Below are 18,977 nucleotides of genomic sequence, written 5' to 3'. Positions count from 1 at the left end.
CTTGGTACCTGGCAAAAAAATCTGCCGTAATTATTTTATTTATTACATGTTCCACCTAATATAATTAGGTGTTTTTATTTCCCACAAAGTAAATTATTATTTATTAACACAGGCTGAAAGCAATATTTTATTAAACAACAAAAGCAATTTTGTCAGCATGCAGGTACCTTTTAAAATCAAACTTGAGGGTAACAAAGTTCTAAAATGCAAATTTTCTGTTAATTAAATTTGAAATGAGGAAGTTTAAGCAGAATATTTGTAAGACAAACCTATTAATATTCATTAATTGGAAAACAAAAAGAAACAATTAAGTTAAAATATTCATTTCGGTTGTTAAATTCTTTGTTTTTCTGAACATTGGAATATTGGAAAACAGAGTAGTTAAAAATTATCGGTAAAGTTATTTTACACGGTTTGAATATGTTTTATAAACTTACGCGAAATCCATGTCTGATTCGTTGGGCTGTCCATCAGGCCATTCCAAGATACAAGCAATAATTTCTTTTTGTCGCACACTAGAATAAATAAATAAAACATTTTAACTGTTTGTGAATACACTCGCCGATTTTGCTTAATTTCGAGTCTACAACTACAGTAAAATTATTGAAGGATCGCCTGTACGTTATCGACATAGTCTGTATAAACCAATCAATCAAAAGTAGAGGCAGTTTAGAATCTCATGGGTTACAGAAACAGTAGATTCATTTTAGGAGACTCTGATTTGAGACATTGGCACTCAATTAGCGCATAAACTTTATTTTGACCATATTGTTGTGCCAGGAAAGTGTAAGGTGTACATAAATCCTTAATTGCATCATAATATACGTTTCATCCTTCTTACGGCCTGGGCATTCAATTTACAAATTCAAGAAAAATATGTTTGGATCAACTGGGAGCTTCTTAATAAAAAGAGTTGTTTTTTTTTTATAAAAGCAGGGATATCCTTAATTTTCTACACTCCTTTTAACTGCGTTGACTCTTTAACCCTCAACTTTCAACCTAATTCCTGTATAGTAAACAGGCAATACACCCTCGACAAATTAACCCCCACAATATTACTAACGGTTTTAAAATTTGATTACAACAGTTACCCTCGACCGTAGTGTCACTTGTAGCGTTTCAGTTTATGTTGAGCGACGAGACCATTATATTGCCCGGGGAAAGCATAAATGTTGTAATAAAGATAATGCTCTATAAAACATTGTGTCATGTTGTCCTACAAATATAAATGTGTCAACAAAATATAAAAAAGAAATGGAAATTACCCACAAACTGTCTCGAAGGTTACAGTCCGACCCTGGTTCAATTTTTTTTTGGTTTTCTTGGATTATTTAGGAAAATACCGGAATAGTAATACATCACAAATAATATTTCACCTTCCTTCTGTATTGAAAAAAACGTAAGTATCAGATTAAATGAACAAGACCAAGACTTAACACGCAAGACCAAGATCAAGAACAAGACCAGAAGTATTTGAGCAACAGCAAGACCGAATAAGCAAAATCAAGACTAAGACAGTCTCTCCAGCTTTGACTTAGATATCGGAGATTGGGATGGACTACTCTTTCAACAGAATTAGTAACTGATAAGAAAGAAGAGATTGTTTGTAGTACCGAGGCGTTGAGAGGTAAAGACCTAAGTGCGAGGAGCATCTGAATTGTATGGGTGCATTTCAATCCGTATTGTTCNTACGCAAAGTACAACAACTGAAAAGAATTGTATCTAATATAGTTGGGACGTTCAAATTTGGCGTAGTCCGCTATAAAACTGTCGCATTTATTTCCTTTTTTCAACTTACTAACTAAACTAGAGCGGTTGCCTAGAGAACGCCTACTTTTAGTCATGACAGGCGTTAGGTATAGGGAATATCGTAAACATAGAAAAGAGATGCCAGGTAGGAATTGCAGCGGACACTAATAAAGATGAAAGAATAACATTACACCAGTTGATGTGTAACAGAAAGAGATGAAGACAAACAGAATTTGAGAATGTTGCCAGCATCGGACTTTAAAGAAAGTTCAACATTCTCAGGAATTCGGAAAGATGTAATTTCAGCCAGGCAATTATAAAGCTGACCCTGACATTTGCGTACCTAAACAAACTCTAACCGCTGTACCGCTTACTATTATTCGGTTATCTCATCTCAGTTTAAGAACAAAGGCTTTCGCGGCGGGAATCCATAGTAGAATGAAGGTTCGGGCTATAGGGCCGTGGTCTAAGTGAACTAGTCTGTCCAGACGTTTCGTCAGCTACTGCGGCTGACATCCTCAGTGGTAGTGCTGGGTCGACCCAGTCGCTGTCGAAACTTCGAGATATAATCTACGTTCACGTTGTCAACGCAGCACTACCACTGAGGATGTCAGCCTCAGTAGCTGACGAAACGTCTGGATAGAATAGTTCACTTAGATCACGACCCTATAGCCCGAATCTTCATTCTACTATCATCTCAGTTTGTTTGCACTACTCATGAAGCATTTCCTAACTTAACAATAACGTGTTCCAAATGCAGCAAATGACTACAGTCCCAAGTGGAAACAAGAAGGAAGATAAGTCTAATCTCACAGATAATTTATTGTAGACTTGCCAATCTTGATCGTTCCAACCATACTTTGGGTTGCTTTCGGCTTAGAACTCTGTTTCTGTAAAACCCTTGTTACTTAGTTTTTTTTTTCTACTTTAAAAAGCAAAACAGTAAATGACAAAAACACACAGATGAATTATTGATGCCGTCGCTTCAGAGAACTGAAATTGAAAGCCATTTTTTCTGCGGTTCATTTCGCGCGACTAAAATTACATCTGGAAAGACTTATAACCAAAAACACTTGGGATATGGATATCATATACGAATGTGAAATTTGAAACACGGAGAAAATGTAGGTGTAAGAAAAACGTTGATACACTTACGTTTTCGTCATGCAGACAGGATAAAATCAAGACTTTTTTTGGCGGTTAAGAAATAGGCATTTTCAAAATTTCACTCAAAGATACGAGCTAATTTTAGAAAAATATACAAATTTTGTGATCCTGTGATGATGCAAAAATTTTTGCAAATGTTGCAAATGATGAATTTGAAGAAGAAAATATTCTTAAGCATTGTAATTGTCCCAAGAATTCACTATATTTCGTGTCTAAAAGGCCAACATCTACAAACTTACCGGCTCTGAATAGGTAAACTTCGTTTTTTCCTATGAATGGTGGCGAGTCCGAGCCACTTCTGAACGTGTTTCTTTTCAGAATGTATTTCCAACTGCATATCGCTGTTTTGAAGTATTGCCTGAACCTTTACAAAAGAAATTTGCATATTATGGCATACAATTACACATGACTATATACGCAACTACATGGACAAAGTTTACAAGCGACATTATACTGCAGGCTGTAGGATCGTCAGAATTTATGGGTTAAAAAAGGTAATTCCGCTATTAAAGAGTTAGTCATGCAATCTAAAAGCCATATCCCCATGTAACCGTTGATAATGCGTTAATGTTGGAAGAACTTTTAATATTTATCTACATCGCGGTGGAACGTAATTTAAATTTGAACCGACGACACTTTTCAAATATTATCGTAGATGATGCAAATTGAGTTATAAAAGTGAACTAGAGCTCGAAAATATGTACCTACATATAGGAGTAACATTCACAAACTTTCCGCAATAAACTTAGTCGTTTAAATTTGTTGTGCGTATAAAACATGTTATCAAACAAGGAACTGTAAATTAAACCTCAAAATTGAAAAAATACGGTAGCACAGTATAAGGTTNTAATTGAAATCGTTTGTTGACATCTCAAAACAATGAGGAAAACTATAGATCTGCAAAACTTTACTAATAAGCTAAACTAGTGGAGCTTACGTAGATTAAATCCAATTTTAGCAAATTCGCCGGTTGTTATCTCTTGGTCTTTTGTTATGTAGCGAGACTCATTCAGAGCATGTCTTATATCACATGTGTCAGATAAATGTTGTGTAAATTAAAAACGTTAACTACCCAATTTTTTAAAAAAGTAGGAAGTAATTAGCCCCATACTATCATTAGAACCATGTTTCATATTATTTATTACCTACTGTCTAAGCAATATTATAGAATTTCTTTTCCTGAATTTCATATACCTACGCGTTGTTTTTATATCCTAAAAAAGAATTCACTGATGCTAATAAAACGACAATTTAAAGTAATTTTACGTAAGAAACACGTACTTGAAATGCTATTTAAAGCAGAAAGAACCACAGACTGCTATTTCTACAAATTGGACCAATATTTTGGTTTTAAAAAAACTTACCTATAGGTTATGGTCGATGAATAAAGTAGGCATGGAAATGCGAGCGCCATACTAGCACACCATACGAAACCAATCGTTATTAATGATGATGTTTTAGACATTTTATGTCGAAGCGGATGAACAATTGCCAAATATCTGCAACAAAAAGAAATTGTTTGAGATTTCGACATTATTTTCACACTAGTTCAGCCTATCTAAGATACATTTGTGTCTGCTATTTAATAAAAACAATTGGTGATGCATTGGACTGAGGATTATTGGTTAACAACAAGCATTCTCTATTTGTGTTAAATATAGAACTACCTTGCATTCATCCAGTAATAGATTAATGGATTTATCATAGCATTCGCCATTGCGAACCAGTAAAATCCCAAATATATGTGCTGGACGTATTTGCTGTACACAATTTTTTTATCGAAATGGGTGTAAATGAAATAGGCATGGTATGGAAACCAACACACCCCAAACGTAAGAACTATGAATATAAACATTTTTACAACCTGAAAGAAAACCAAAAAATCACCATTTCTAAAACTGTGAAGCTAATAAGNTTTCGAACGCTTCTAACCTTTTCTTTTCCGCCGCTCCCACTGTCCATGTTTCGCACCCGTACAACGCCGTGCTCCAAACATACACCTTTAACAACCTTTTTCAAATTTCTATAAAATTTTATTGCTATTTTTTACCTGTCATTAACGACTACATAGGGAGTTCGTCAAATATTTTCGGACCTTTCTTTTGGTTCGCGAGGAAAAAAAGTTGGGAAACACTGATCTAGACCAATTGTAGGTGTCAAACATTATTAAAATGTCGCTGTGTTTAAAGTCATTTAAATTATCGCGTTTGCGCTTGTATCCACATCGGCTGTTCAATTGTGCTTGGGCATGTTTGGCTCCTATAACTGGTCAAGCTGCTCACAAGAAATATTGAGTTTTCTAAGTATATTCAGAAAAAATGAAGACTCAGACTATAAGTAAAATTAACATTCTTTTCTTTGCGAACTGGCAGAAGTTACCGCCGATGCAAAGTATCTGGTAGTGTTGATTATTATTATTTTTAACAATATTCTATGAAACATTATGTAAAAATCGGCATTCGGATTTTAAGAAAAGCGAGTAACGTTTTTACGTATCTTTAGTAACTGACATTGCAAATTAGGTGTCGAATCAAGTTAGTAGATATGCTTTAACGAAATAAACTTTTGAGTACTGTACTGTAAGGTTTTTTTCTTACGGAAAATTTCGTTACTGTGTGTACGTTTAAAGTGGAAGACGGATGTGAGCAAACTATTATTCGAAATTTGAATGTAGAAGAATTGTTAGAAGAAAAAAATGGTTTCAGTAGTCCCGCAACTGCCAAAGAATGTCCCCAAAAGCCACAGAACTTAAGACTGAGATCTCTAAAGAAAAGGAAAAAGATTTTGGAAGTAAAACGGAAAAGTTTGCAACTGAGAGCCAAAAGGACAACTGTCTCCACCTAATTATTTCTCTTAATGTGTATAATAATAATAAGCGATTAATTTATTGGAAACTTCAAGCACAAACTGTAATCAAATAAAAAATATAAAGTCCTACGTTTTATTATTCTGATTTTAGTGGCAAAAACTGCTTTCATAAAAGCTGTTTCCTTCTATGTCTTAAGCTTATGTAACCCTTTCCAAAAACATATTAAAATTAGGATTCAGTCAATTTTTGAAATAACAAACTTATAATTTTGCTAACTATCTCAACTAAATTATCTATAGAGTACTTGGAAGTCAATAAGGAATAGGTACGATAGGTAAGTCTCAGGCATGAAGGTCTAGTCAGAGAGATATTAGAGGCAGAAACGGGAGTTAGGAGCGGTAGATGTCGATAATTCTAGTTTTAGTGAAATGCGAAGATTAGCTCGAGATAGGAAAGAGTGGAGGTGCGTGNCGATGATACTTTTAGAATTATTTCAAACAATTTAGCTCAATCTTCCATATTTAACACACTGAATTTACATAACTATCCCGAATATCTTATTTTAAATTGTTGTACATAAACACTAGTGACGACATTCAACCATTCGAAGGACTGTATCATCTAAAAAATACGACGTGGTGTGGGACAATTCGTATACAAACACTTCATGTTTTCACATAAATAATAAAGTACTATAAGTCCAATAAATGCAATTTAAAGCTTTCGAAGGGTGTTACACTTTAATCAAAAGATTTAGAGTAGAGCGATATACCGCATCCATGAACGTTATGCCTAAATGTTTTTTGTGAAACACACTGCATAATTCTAACTAATAATATAAACGCAAATGTGAATTTTGAGTTACTTTGTTTATTTGCTACCATTTCAAGCCTTAACTACTCAATTAATCATCACGAAATTTTGTAAACACATTGTCAGGAGTACAGAGAAGGACATAGGGTGGTACCTTTTATCCAGACAAAGAATACTGTTCCCGAGGGACAGAAAAATTAATTTTATGTGGTCATCGATGTACTTTCGCACGTATTTAGGGCATCAACGCGGACAAAGCCTCAGGTAAAATTTAAGTAGTCTATATGTTTTTTTATATGGTAAAGATATTCTACAAGTTTTTACCATTAATTTTTAGAAATCGCTATTTTTGGATGCGTTCAACACAAAAACCGTTCCATATTCTCAAAGTTGAGTCTTTGAGCTTTACAAAACAAAACATTTGAAGGGGTAAGAGTTTGAAGCATATATAATATATGTTACCGAAAATGCATGAAATCCGTCATTGTATAGGTACAATTCCTAGGAAATGTTTATAATTCCTAAAATCGCCTGGAAATGTATGAAATAAACTATATTAGACACATTTCCTAGGAAATCACTCCTGAGTCCATATTCCTGCGAACAAAAGGAAGGACCTAACCATGTCAACATTCAATTGTGTTGCCTTTTCCTACCGTAACAGTATATTACATTAAGCAACCATACAAAAGGATTCCTAGGGTACCTAATACACTTATTGGGTATGTTCTAAGCTCTCACAAAAAAAAAAACATTTTTTACCCCTTGCGATTAGAATTGCCTTTCAGGCATCATCATTGAGTTCATAAAAAACTATATAGGAAAAAAAATTGTCAAAAAGTCAATCATATGATGTTGAACCACAANCTTCTTCTTTTTCTTCGAGAACTACCACGCTCGCTGGTACCTTTTGTAAAAATATAAGAAACTATGAGAGAAAAAAAATAACAATCGACTGGAATTACGCAAAGTACAACAACTGAAAAGAATTGTATCTAATATAGTTGGGACGTTCAAATTTGGCGTAGTCCGCTATAAAACTGTCGCATTTATTTCCTTTTTTCAACTTACTAACTAAACTAGAGCGGTTGCCTAGAGAACGCCTACTTTTAGTCATGACAGGCGTTAGGTATAGGGAATATCGTAAACATAGAAAAGAGATGCCAGGTAGGAATTGCAGCGGACACTAATAAAGATGAAAGAATAACATTACACCAGTTGATGTGTAACAGAAAGAGATGAAGACAAACAGAATTTGAGAATGTTGCCAGCATCGGACTTTAAAGAAAGTTCAACATTCTCAGGAATTCGGAAAGATGTAATTTCAGCCAGGCAATTATAAAGCTGACCCTGACATTTGCGTACCTAAACAAACTCTAACCGCTGTACCGCTTACTATTATTCGGTTATCTCATCTCAGTTTAAGAACAAAGGCTTTCGCGGCGGGAATCCATAGTAGAATGAAGGTTCGGGCTATAGGGCCGTGGTCTAAGTGAACTAGTCTGTCCAGACGTTTCGTCAGCTACTGCGGCTGACATCCTCAGTGGTAGTGCTGGGTCGACCCAGTCGCTGTCGAAACTTCGAGATATAATCTACGTTCACGTTGTCAACGCAGCACTACCACTGAGGATGTCAGCCTCAGTAGCTGACGAAACGTCTGGATAGAATAGTTCACTTAGATCACGACCCTATAGCCCGAATCTTCATTCTACTATCATCTCAGTTTGTTTGCACTACTCATGAAGCATTTCCTAACTTAACAATAACGTGTTCCAAATGCAGCAAATGACTACAGTCCCAAGTGGAAACAAGAAGGAAGATAAGTCTAATCTCACAGATAATTTATTGTAGACTTGCCAATCTTGATCGTTCCAACCATACTTTGGGTTGCTTTCGGCTTAGAACTCTGTTTCTGTAAAACCCTTGTTACTTAGTTTTTTTTTTCTACTTTAAAAAGCAAAACAGTAAATGACAAAAACACACAGATGAATTATTGATGCCGTCGCTTCAGAGAACTGAAATTGAAAGCCATTTTTTCTGCGGTTCATTTCGCGCGACTAAAATTACATCTGGAAAGACTTATAACCAAAAACACTTGGGATATGGATATCATATACGAATGTGAAATTTGAAACACGGAGAAAATGTAGGTGTAAGAAAAACGTTGATACACTTACGTTTTCGTCATGCAGACAGGATAAAATCAAGACTTTTTTTGGCGGTTAAGAAATAGGCATTTTCAAAATTTCACTCAAAGATACGAGCTAATTTTAGAAAAATATACAAATTTTGTGATCCTGTGATGATGCAAAAATTTTTGCAAATGTTGCAAATGATGAATTTGAAGAAGAAAATATTCTTAAGCATTGTAATTGTCCCAAGAATTCACTATATTTCGTGTCTAAAAGGCCAACATCTACAAACTTACCGGCTCTGAATAGGTAAACTTCGTATTCATTAACCAATTTTCAAATTCGAATGCGTAGAAATTCGCTCTTTATAGTGAATTTGAAGAAGAAAATATTTTTAAGCATTTTAATTATCCCAAGAACTAACTGTATGGCGTACTGCTCTTTTCGTGTCTAAAAGGTCAACATTTACAAACTTACCGGCTCTGAATAGATAAACTTCGTTTTTTCCTATGAATGGTGGCGAGTCCGAGCCACTTCTGAACGTGTTTCTTTTCAGAATGTATTTCCAACTGCATATCGCTGTTTTGAAGTATTGCCTGAACCTTTACAAAAGAAATTTGCATATTATGGCATACAATTACACATGACTATATACGCAACTACATGGACAAAGTTTACAAGCGACATTATACTGCAGGCTGTAGGATCGTCAGAATTTATGGGTTAAAAAAGGTAATTCCGCTATTAAAGAGTTAGTCATGCAATCTAAAAGCCATATCCCCATGTAACCGTTGATAATGCGTTAATGTTGGAAGAACTTTTAATATTTATCTACATCGCGGTGGAACGTAATTTAAATTTGAACCGACGACACTTTTCAAATATTATCGTAGATGATGCAAATTGAGTTATAAAAGTGAACTAGAGCTCGAAAATATGTACCTACATATAGGAGTAACATTCACAAACTTTCCGCAATAAACTTAGTCGTTTAAATTTGTTGTGCGTATAAAACATGTTATCAAACAAGGAACTGTAAATTAAACCTCAAAATTGAAAAAATACGGTAGCACAGTATAAGGTTTTTATTTTAATTAAAATTACCATCAATGTTTTTGATTTGACTGCCGCTATGAGTTTTAAGTTTTATTGTAACCATTTAAAAATATTATATTAGTATTAGTANTGAATCACTTTTTAAATCCGAAGTTTGTAAAAAGTAGGCAGTAAACTTGACGGAATTTGAAGGCTAGCTTCCGGATTTGTTATTTCCGAATTTTATAATGTGATTGGCATTAAAAACACGCTCACCTTCAACGAAATTTCCTTTCCGAGGCTTTGTGTCAGCCCAATCTCATATTGTGTCAATACTTATCATTTTATCGTAATTTTAAACTTGGAAATTGCACGGTACATTATAGGAACTACGATAAATTTTCCCTTATCGGCGCCATGTTTTTAGGGTCCTCCCATTTGACGGATCCCAATAGAGAATATCGTTAACATAGAAAGGAGATGTTAGGTAGGAATTGCAGCGAATACTAATAAAGATGAATGAATAACATTACCTACACCAGTTAATGTGTAACAGAAAGAGATGAAGGCATGCAGAATTTGAGAATGTTGCCAGCATCGGACTTTAAAGAAAGTTCAACATTTTCAGGAATTCGGAAAAGAAAAGACGTTTGTTCAAAGATGTAATTTCAAGCAGGCAATTATAAAGCCGACCCTGATATTTGCGTACCTAAACAACCTTACTATTATTCGGTTATCTCATTTCAGTTTGTCTGCACTACTCATTAATCATTTCCTTACACTTAACAAGAACGTGTTCAGAATGCAGCAAATGACTACAGTACTAAGTGGAAACAAGAAGGAATAGTCTATGAAAAGTCTATCCTCACAGATAATTTATTGCTGACTAGCCAATCTTGATCGTTCCAACCATACTTTGGGTTGCTTTTGGCTTAGAACTCTGTTTCTGTAAAACCCTTGTTACTTATTTTTTTTTTCTACTTTAAAAAGCAAAACAGTAAATGACAAAAACACACCGATGAATTATTGATGCCGTCGCTTCAGAGAACTGAAATTGAAAGCCATTTTTTCTGCGGTTCATTTCGCGCGACTAAAATTACATCTGGAAAGACTTATAACCAAAAACACTTGGGATATGGATATCATATACGAATGTGAAATTTGAAACACGGAGAAAATGTAGGTGTAAGAAAAACGTTGATACACTTACGTTTTCGTCATGCAGACAGGATAAAATCAAGACTTTTTTTGGCGGTTAAGAAATAGGCATTTTCAAAATTTCACTCAAAGATACGAGCTAATTTTAGAAAAATATACAAATTTTGTGATCCTGTGATGATGCAAAAATTTTTGCAAATGTTGCAAATGATGAATTTGAAGAAGAAAATATTCTTAAGCATTGTAATTGTCCCAAGAATTCACTATATTTCGTGTCTAAAAGGCCAACATCTACAAACTTACCGGCTCTGAATAGGTAAACTTCGTTTTTTCCTATGAATGGTGGCGAGTCCGAGCCACTTCTGAACGTGTTTCTTTTCAGAATGTATTTCCAACTGCATATCGCTGTTTTGAAGTATTGCCTGAACCTTTACAAAAGAAATTTGCATATTATGGCATACAATTACACATGACTATATACGCAACTACATGGACAAAGTTTACAAGCGACATTATACTGCAGGCTGTAGGATCGTCAGAATTTATGGGTTAAAAAAGGTAATTCCGCTATTAAAGAGTTAGTCATGCAATCTAAAAGCCATATCCCCATGTAACCGTTGATAATGCGTTAATGTTGGAAGAACTTTTAATATTTATCTACATCGCGGTGGAACGTAATTTAAATTTGAACCGACGACACTTTTCAAATATTATCGTAGATGATGCAAATTGAGTTATAAAAGTGAACTAGAGCTCGAAAATATGTACCTACATATNAATGTTTTTAACCTTTTCCTTTCCGCTGCGCCCGCCGTCCATGTTTCGCACCCGTATAGCACCGCGCTCCAAACATACACCATTAACAATCTTTTTCGAATTTCAAAATCAACCGTTCGCGAACATAGAAGTGACTTCTTTTTATTGAAGGAGACTCGACCCTGCGTTATCCACTTATCTTATCTGACTTCCTAAATACCGAAAATCAGTCACTTTCTAATTTTTTGTCCTCTCTACTAAGTATCATTCTTCTGTCTCTGTAACTCATCCCTACATTTTTAAGTATATTTAACATCTTGTTTTTTCTAAATCTACGAATCCTATGTACGCACTGTTGCCTTTTTATATTGTTACCCGTACAGGCTAGATTTGAAAAACAAATTGAAATTACGTACAATGTAAAGCAAAATGGTATAAGAAACAAAATATTTATTTATTGTACTTACTCCACAACAATTATTTTACTAGAAGGGTAGTTTTCCATTTTTTCACCTGTATTAGGTACTTATTAGGTAGACTTTTGAGAAAGGCGTAATATATGCTGAAGCAATTGTAGAGTGAAGAAAAACTCATGTTGAAACATTAAAAAGTATTTTTATTTCAAAATAAAAAGTTCTCTTTTTTTCCCTGTTCTATTTTGCGATTATAAGTGATTATTTTCAATATCAAGAAGGAGGTGAAGTTTACTATACAAAGAACATCAGAATTCACGCGAAATCCATGTCTGATTCATTGGGCTGTCCATCAGGCCATTCCAATATACAAGCAATAATTTCTTTTTGTCGAACACTAGAACAAATAAATGAAACATTTTAACTGTTTGTAAATACACTCGCCGATTTTGCTTAATTTTAACAATTACAGTAAAATTATTGGAAGATCGGGTGTACGTTATTGACATAGTCTGTATGAATGAATCAATCAAAAGTAGAAGCAGTTTAGAATCTCGTGGGTCGTAGAAACAGTAGATTCCTTTTAGGAGGCCCTAATTTGAGACATTGGCACTCAATTAGCGCATAAAAAGCATCTTTTTTTTTTGGTATTTTTGAACTTTAATTTTACCATGTTGTTGTGCCAGGAAAGTTTAAGGTGTTCATAAATCCTTAATTGCATCATTATATACTTTTCATCCTTCTTACAAGCATGTCATAAATGTTTAACTGACAACTCAATTTGCAAATTCTGGAAAAATAAGTTTGGATCAACTGGGAACTTCTTAATAAAAAGAGTTGTTTTTTTTTTTATAAAAGCAGGAATATCCTTAATTTTCTACACTTCCTATAACTGCGTTGACTCTTTAACACTCAACTTTCAACCTAATTCCTATATAGTGAAGAGACAATATACCCTCGACAAATTAACCCCCACAATATTACTAACGGTTTTAAAATTTGATTACAACAGTTACCCTCGACCGTAGTGTCACTTGTAGCGTTTCAGTTTATGTTGAGCGACGAGACCATTATATTGCCCGGGGAAAGCATAAATGTTGTAATAAAGATAATGCTCTATAAAACATTGTGTCATGTTGTCCTACAAATGTAAATGTGTCAACAAAATATAAAAAAAGAAATGGAAATTACCCACAAACTATCTCGAAGGTTACAGTCCGACCCTGGTTCAATTATTTTTTTTGGTTTTCTTGGATCATTCAGGAAAATAATGGAGAAGTAATACTACACAAAAAATATTTCGCCTTCCTTCTGTATTGAAGAATACGTAAGTATCAGATTAAATGAACAAGACCAAGACTTAACACGCAAGACCAAGATCAAGAACAAGACTAGAAGTATTTGAGCAANCTAAATTAACCGTTCGCGAGCATAGAAGTGACTTCTTTTTATTGAAGGAGACTCGACCCTGCGCTATCCTCTGCTTTATATCCCTACTACTCCTTCCGTCCTGACTTATCTGACTTCCCAAATACCGAAAATCAGTCACTTTCTAATTTTTTGTCTTCCCTACTAAGTATCATTCTTCTGTCTCTGTAACTCATTCCTACATTTTTAAATATATTTAACATCTTGTTTTTTCTAAATCTACGAATCCTATGTACGCACTGTTGCCTATTCTATTGTTACCCGTACAGCTAGAATGGTTAGATTTCAAGAAACAAAACATTTATTTATTGTACTTACTCCACAACAATTATTTTACTAGAAGGGTAGTTTTCCATTTTTTCACCTGTATTAGGTACTTATTNTCGCCGGTTGTTATCTCTTGGTCTTTTGTTATGTAGCGAGACTCATTCAGAGCATGTCTTATATCACATGTGTCAGATAAATGTTGTGTAAATTAAAAACGTTAACTACCCAATTTTTTAAAAAAGTAGGAAGTAATTAGCCCCATACTATCATTAGAACCATGTTTCATATTATTTATTACCTACTGTCTAAGCAATATTATAGAATTTCTTTTCCTGAATTTCATATACCTACGCGTTGTTTTTATATCCTAAAAAAGAATTCACTGATGCTAATAAAACGACAATTTAAAGTAATTTTACGTAAGAAAACTTCGTTTTTTCCTATGAATGGTGGCGAGTCCGAGCCACTTCTGAACGTGTTTCTTTTCAGAATGTATTTCCAACTGCATATCGCTGTTTTGAAGTATTGCCTGAACCTGTACAAAAGAAATTTGCATATTTATGGTATACAATTACACATGACTGTATACGCAACTACATGGACAAAGTTTACAAGCGACATTATACTGCAGGCTTGTAGTAGCTAAAGGATCGTCAGAATTTACGGGATAAAAAAGGTAATTCTGCTATTAAAGAGTTAGTCATGCAATCTAAAAGCCATATCCCCATGCAACCGTTGATAATGCGTTAATGTTGGAAGAACTTTTAATGTTTATCTACATCGCGGTGAAACGTAATTTAAATTTGAACCGACGACACTTTTCAAATATTATCGTAGATGATGCAAATTGAGTTATAAAAGTGAGCTAGAGCTCGAAAATATGTACCTACATACAGGGGTAACGTTCAAAAACTTTCCGGAATAAACTTAGTCGTTTAAATTTGTTGTGCGTATAAAACAAGGAACTGTAAATTAAACCTGAAAATTAAAAAAATACGTTACTAAAGTATAAGGCTTTTATTTCAATTAAAATTACCACCAAGGTTTTTGATTTGTTAATAAGTCAATTTATGGGGTGATAAGGCACTATAAAATAAGAAAATTACGTATATCGTTGGTAATCCGAAAGTCCACCGTTTTCAAGAAAAATGCATTTGAAAGTACAGGTAAGAGTCAGTCCGGCCCTGGTAAGATGACGCAGGGAAATACGACACTGCAACGCCGTATTCAATGAGCAACTGCTTACTATCTGTGTCGTATTTCTACAGCCAGCCTAGAGTACNAGTATCAGATTAAATGAACAAGACCAAGACTTAACACGCAAGACCAAGATCAAGAACAAGACCAGAAGTATTTGAGCAACAGCAAGACCGAATAAGCAAAATCAAGACTAAGACAGTCTCTCCAGCTTTGACTTAGATATCGGAGATTGGGATGGACTACTCTTTCAACAGAATTAGTAACTGATAAGAAAGAAGAGATTGTTTGTAGTACCGAGGCGTTGAGAGGTAAAGACCTAAGTGCGAGGAGCATCTGAATTGTATGGGTGCATTTCAATCCGTATTGTTCTTACTTTGTTAAAACTTTTCTTGCTCTTGCTGCAGTTTCTAATTCTCCTTACACATAAGTAGTTGAAACAGTTTCTTTCTTAGTAAGTCGATAGGTAAGTGGATTGTATTGCATTAAGGAAGAAACAAACATTTAGTAAGTACCGATCTAGAAGGTTAAATTTCACCATCAACAAATGTTACCTCTTTCATTTTTAGGCATTACTCAGACGGTTACTTAGCTACTAGTACATAATAGTCCCGGAAAAGCTTTCCGACAGCAGAAACGACAAATTGTTAAATTATTATTTTCTTTTGATATCAATTGGGGTGCACAACTAAAAAACATCCTGAAAGCCTTAGTATCTTCCCAGAAGTAATTTCATTCGTTCTGACTCTTTGTTCTGAATAGAAACGTACATTTGTCAATAGTTATACGAAAAAGTTGTTTACGTCGAATTTAGAATTTCTTAGGCTTACCTACAAGAAGTGTGATCAAAATTAAGTTGAATTTCTCATTTTCTATTTTTCATTTTTTTCCATTCATTTGACATTTATTTATTTATTATATCATCATAAGGTCGTCGGTCTAAAAAGACTGTTAGGACACACATCTTCACTGTTTCTTATCCTGAGTCAATCTTCGCATATCCCTAATACTAGAACATCACACATCCTTAACTATTTATGAACAGTAATCTAATCTAGGTCTAACTCTACTCCTTTTTTTACTCCTGTTTCTGACTCTAATATGTCTAACTAGCCCTTCGCTCTAGAGAAGGTGTTCTACTATTTCTTATTGACCTCCATAGAGTCCTCTGTTCTCCTATTCTTTCTAATACCTCCTCATTTCTAACCTTCTCTATCCGCGGTATCCTCATCATTCATCTGTAACACTACATTTCGAACGTTTCTAACCTTTTCCTATCCGCTGCGCCCACCGTCCATATTTCGCACCCGTATAGCACCGCGCTCCAAACATACACATTTAACAATCTTTTTCGAATTTCAAAATTAACCGTTCGCGAGCATAGAAGTGACTTCTTTTTATTGAAGGAGACTCGACCCTGCGCTATCCTCTGCTTTATATCCCTACTACTCCTTCCGTCCTGACTTATCTGACTTCCTAGANATGAATGTGCCGGTGCGTTATCGTGTTGAAAACGCACCTTCTTTTTCGTCAAATGCGTCCGTGTCTCCTTCAATTTTTTGTCGAAGCGGTCCAATAACTCACTGTAGTATTGTCCAGTGATCGTTCTTCCTTTTCCTAAAGAATCCGTAAAATGATTTCCTCGGTAACAACGTCTGCCAGGCTTACTGGTCGCTCCTATCAAAAACTGATCTTTGCCCACGTTTAAATTCGTTGAAGCAATATCTAACTGTGGTCGTAGATGGCGAAATGTCTCCATAAACAGTATCAAACTTTGTTTTCATCTCCTCGCATTTTTTCCCCATCCGAAAACAAAAAGCGAGTTACCGAACGATACTGCTCTTTTTCCATCTTAGCGAAAATAACGAAACACGTCTCAGTCGAATGGCTGCAAAATCCAAACTAACCTATCAATCACTCTGAAATTCATTTTGGCGTGGTTTGATAGATGGCAGCACACGATGACAACACCAATTTCCCTCAGAAACGTCCTCTGTCTTCAAACACGGATACTTATTGAACCGCCCTCGTAATAGTCGAGGAAAAGCTTTCCGACAGCAGAAACGACAAATTGTTAAATTATTATTTTCTTTTGATATCAATTGGGGTGCACAACTAAAAAACATCCTGAAAGCCTTAGTATCTTCCCAGAAGTAATTTCATTCGTTCTGACTCTTTGTTCTGAATAGAAACGTACATTTGTCAATAGTTATACGAAAAAGTTGTTTACGTCGAATTTAGAATTTCTTAGGCTTACCTACAAGAAGTGTGATCAAAATTAAGTTGAATTTCTCATTTTCTGTTTTTCATTTTTTTCATTCATTTGACATTTATTTATTTATTATGTCATCATCATCATCATCATCAGAAGGTCGTCAGTCTAAAAAGACTGTTAGGACACACATCTCCACTGTTTCTTATCCTGAGTCAATCTTCGCATATCCCTAATACTAGAACATCACACATCCTTAACTGTTTATGAACAGTAATCTAATCTAGGTCTAACTCTACTCCTTTTAACTCCTGTTTCTTACTCTAATATGTCTAAATTGCACTTTATTCTCGAGAAGGTGATCTACTATTTCTTATTGACCTCCATAGAGTTCTCTGTTGTCCTATTCTTTCTAAAACCTCCTCTAACCTTCTCTATCCACGGTATCCTCATCGTTCGTCTGTAACTCTACCTTTTGAACGTTTTTAACCTTTTCCTTTCCGCTGCGCCCGCCGTCCATGTTTCGCACCCGTATAGCACCGCGCTCCAAACATACACCATTAACAATCTTTTTCGAATTTCAAAATCAACCGTTCGCGAACATAGAAGTGACTTCTTTTTATTGAAGGAGACTCGACCCTGCGTTATCCACTTATCTTATCTGACTTCCTAAATACCGAAAATCAGTCACTTTCTAATTTTTTGTCCTCTCTACTAAGTATCATTCTTCTGTCTCTGTAACTCATCCCTACATTTTTAAGTATATTTAACATCTTGTTTTTTCTAAATCTACGAATCCTATGTACGCACTGTTGCCTTTTTATATTGTTACCCGTACAGGCTAGATTTGAAAAACAAATTGAAATTACGTACAATGTAAAGCAAAATGGTATAAGAAACAAAATATTTATTTATTGTACTTACTCCACAACAATTATTTTACTAGAAGGGTAGTTTTCCATTTTTTTACATGTATTAGGTATTTGTTATAGACTTTTGAGAAAGGCGTAATATATGCTGAAGCAATTGTAGAGTGAAGAAAAACTCATGTTGAAACATTAAAAAGTATTTTTATTTCAAAATAAAAAGTTCTCTTTTTTTCCCTGTTCTATTTTGCGATTATAAGTGATTATTTTCAATATCAAGAAGGAGGTGAAGTTTACTATACAAAGAACATCAGAATTCACCATGTAAACAACTCTGTCAATCAGGTGTCAACGTAAATTGCATTCTTTCTTGCAAAATTTCAACTTTCATGGTTTACATTACACGCTAGAGTCAGTGATGAATGGTGCTCGTCAAAGGAAGTTGCCGTCTAAGATAATAGTTTATTTGATACACATTAAAATTTTGATGGACAATGCATGTTATAAATATTTGATGATCTATCTACGACGCATTTCTGAGTGATGTAAATTTGTAAAGGACATGCATTAAAAATATCATGTCAATATGTCAGTTAGGAAGGAACTCTATATCCTTTATTTCCAAAATAGAATGAATATTATAAATACAATCACGCACCGTGCACTTGATTGACGAAGTATTATAAACTGAAAAGGGCCGCACTTAAAACTAAATGCACTGATTTAGGTAGAAGTCACTAAAATATTTATATAACTTTGATTCTTATTTCATATAAGTTATCGGTTAAGACGGTAATGATGACTGGATCAATTGACAGTAAAAGCTGTTACTTGTTTCATCTTGAAAGTGACTTTAGAGGAAATTTCAATTTAGTGAACCATGTGAACCAATAATTGATAGCAAATCTCTGCTGTGGTCTGTAATTATCAGTTATTAACCTCGTTATTAACCAGTAGCAAAGTCAGTTGATATTC

General features: G+C 34.6%; 1 protein-coding gene across 1 annotated transcript in view; it reads right to left on the bottom strand.

The window, feature by feature from the left end:
• Positions 1-7,383: 7,383 nt before the first annotated feature.
• The window catches only part of LOC108734947 (tachykinin-like peptides receptor 86C), a 108,685-nt gene continuing 97,091 nt past the window's right edge, over positions 7,384-18,977 (bottom strand). The window contains exons 7-9 of the mRNA XM_025973281.1: positions 12,352-12,429; positions 11,167-11,291; positions 7,384-7,445 (exon numbers count right to left, since the gene is read on the bottom strand). Coding sequence (XP_025829066.1) covers positions 7,384-7,445; positions 11,167-11,291; positions 12,352-12,429 — 265 coding nt within the window. The remainder of the gene's footprint in view (positions 7,446-11,166; positions 11,292-12,351; positions 12,430-18,977) is intronic.

The sequence above is a fragment of the Agrilus planipennis genome, unplaced genomic scaffold (genome assembly GCF_000699045.2).
Source record: "Agrilus planipennis isolate EAB-ADULT unplaced genomic scaffold, Apla_2.0 scaffold92, whole genome shotgun sequence".
Lineage (NCBI taxonomy): Eukaryota > Metazoa > Arthropoda > Insecta > Coleoptera > Buprestidae > Agrilus > Agrilus planipennis.
This window is presented reverse-complemented; position numbering and strand designations above follow the sequence as displayed.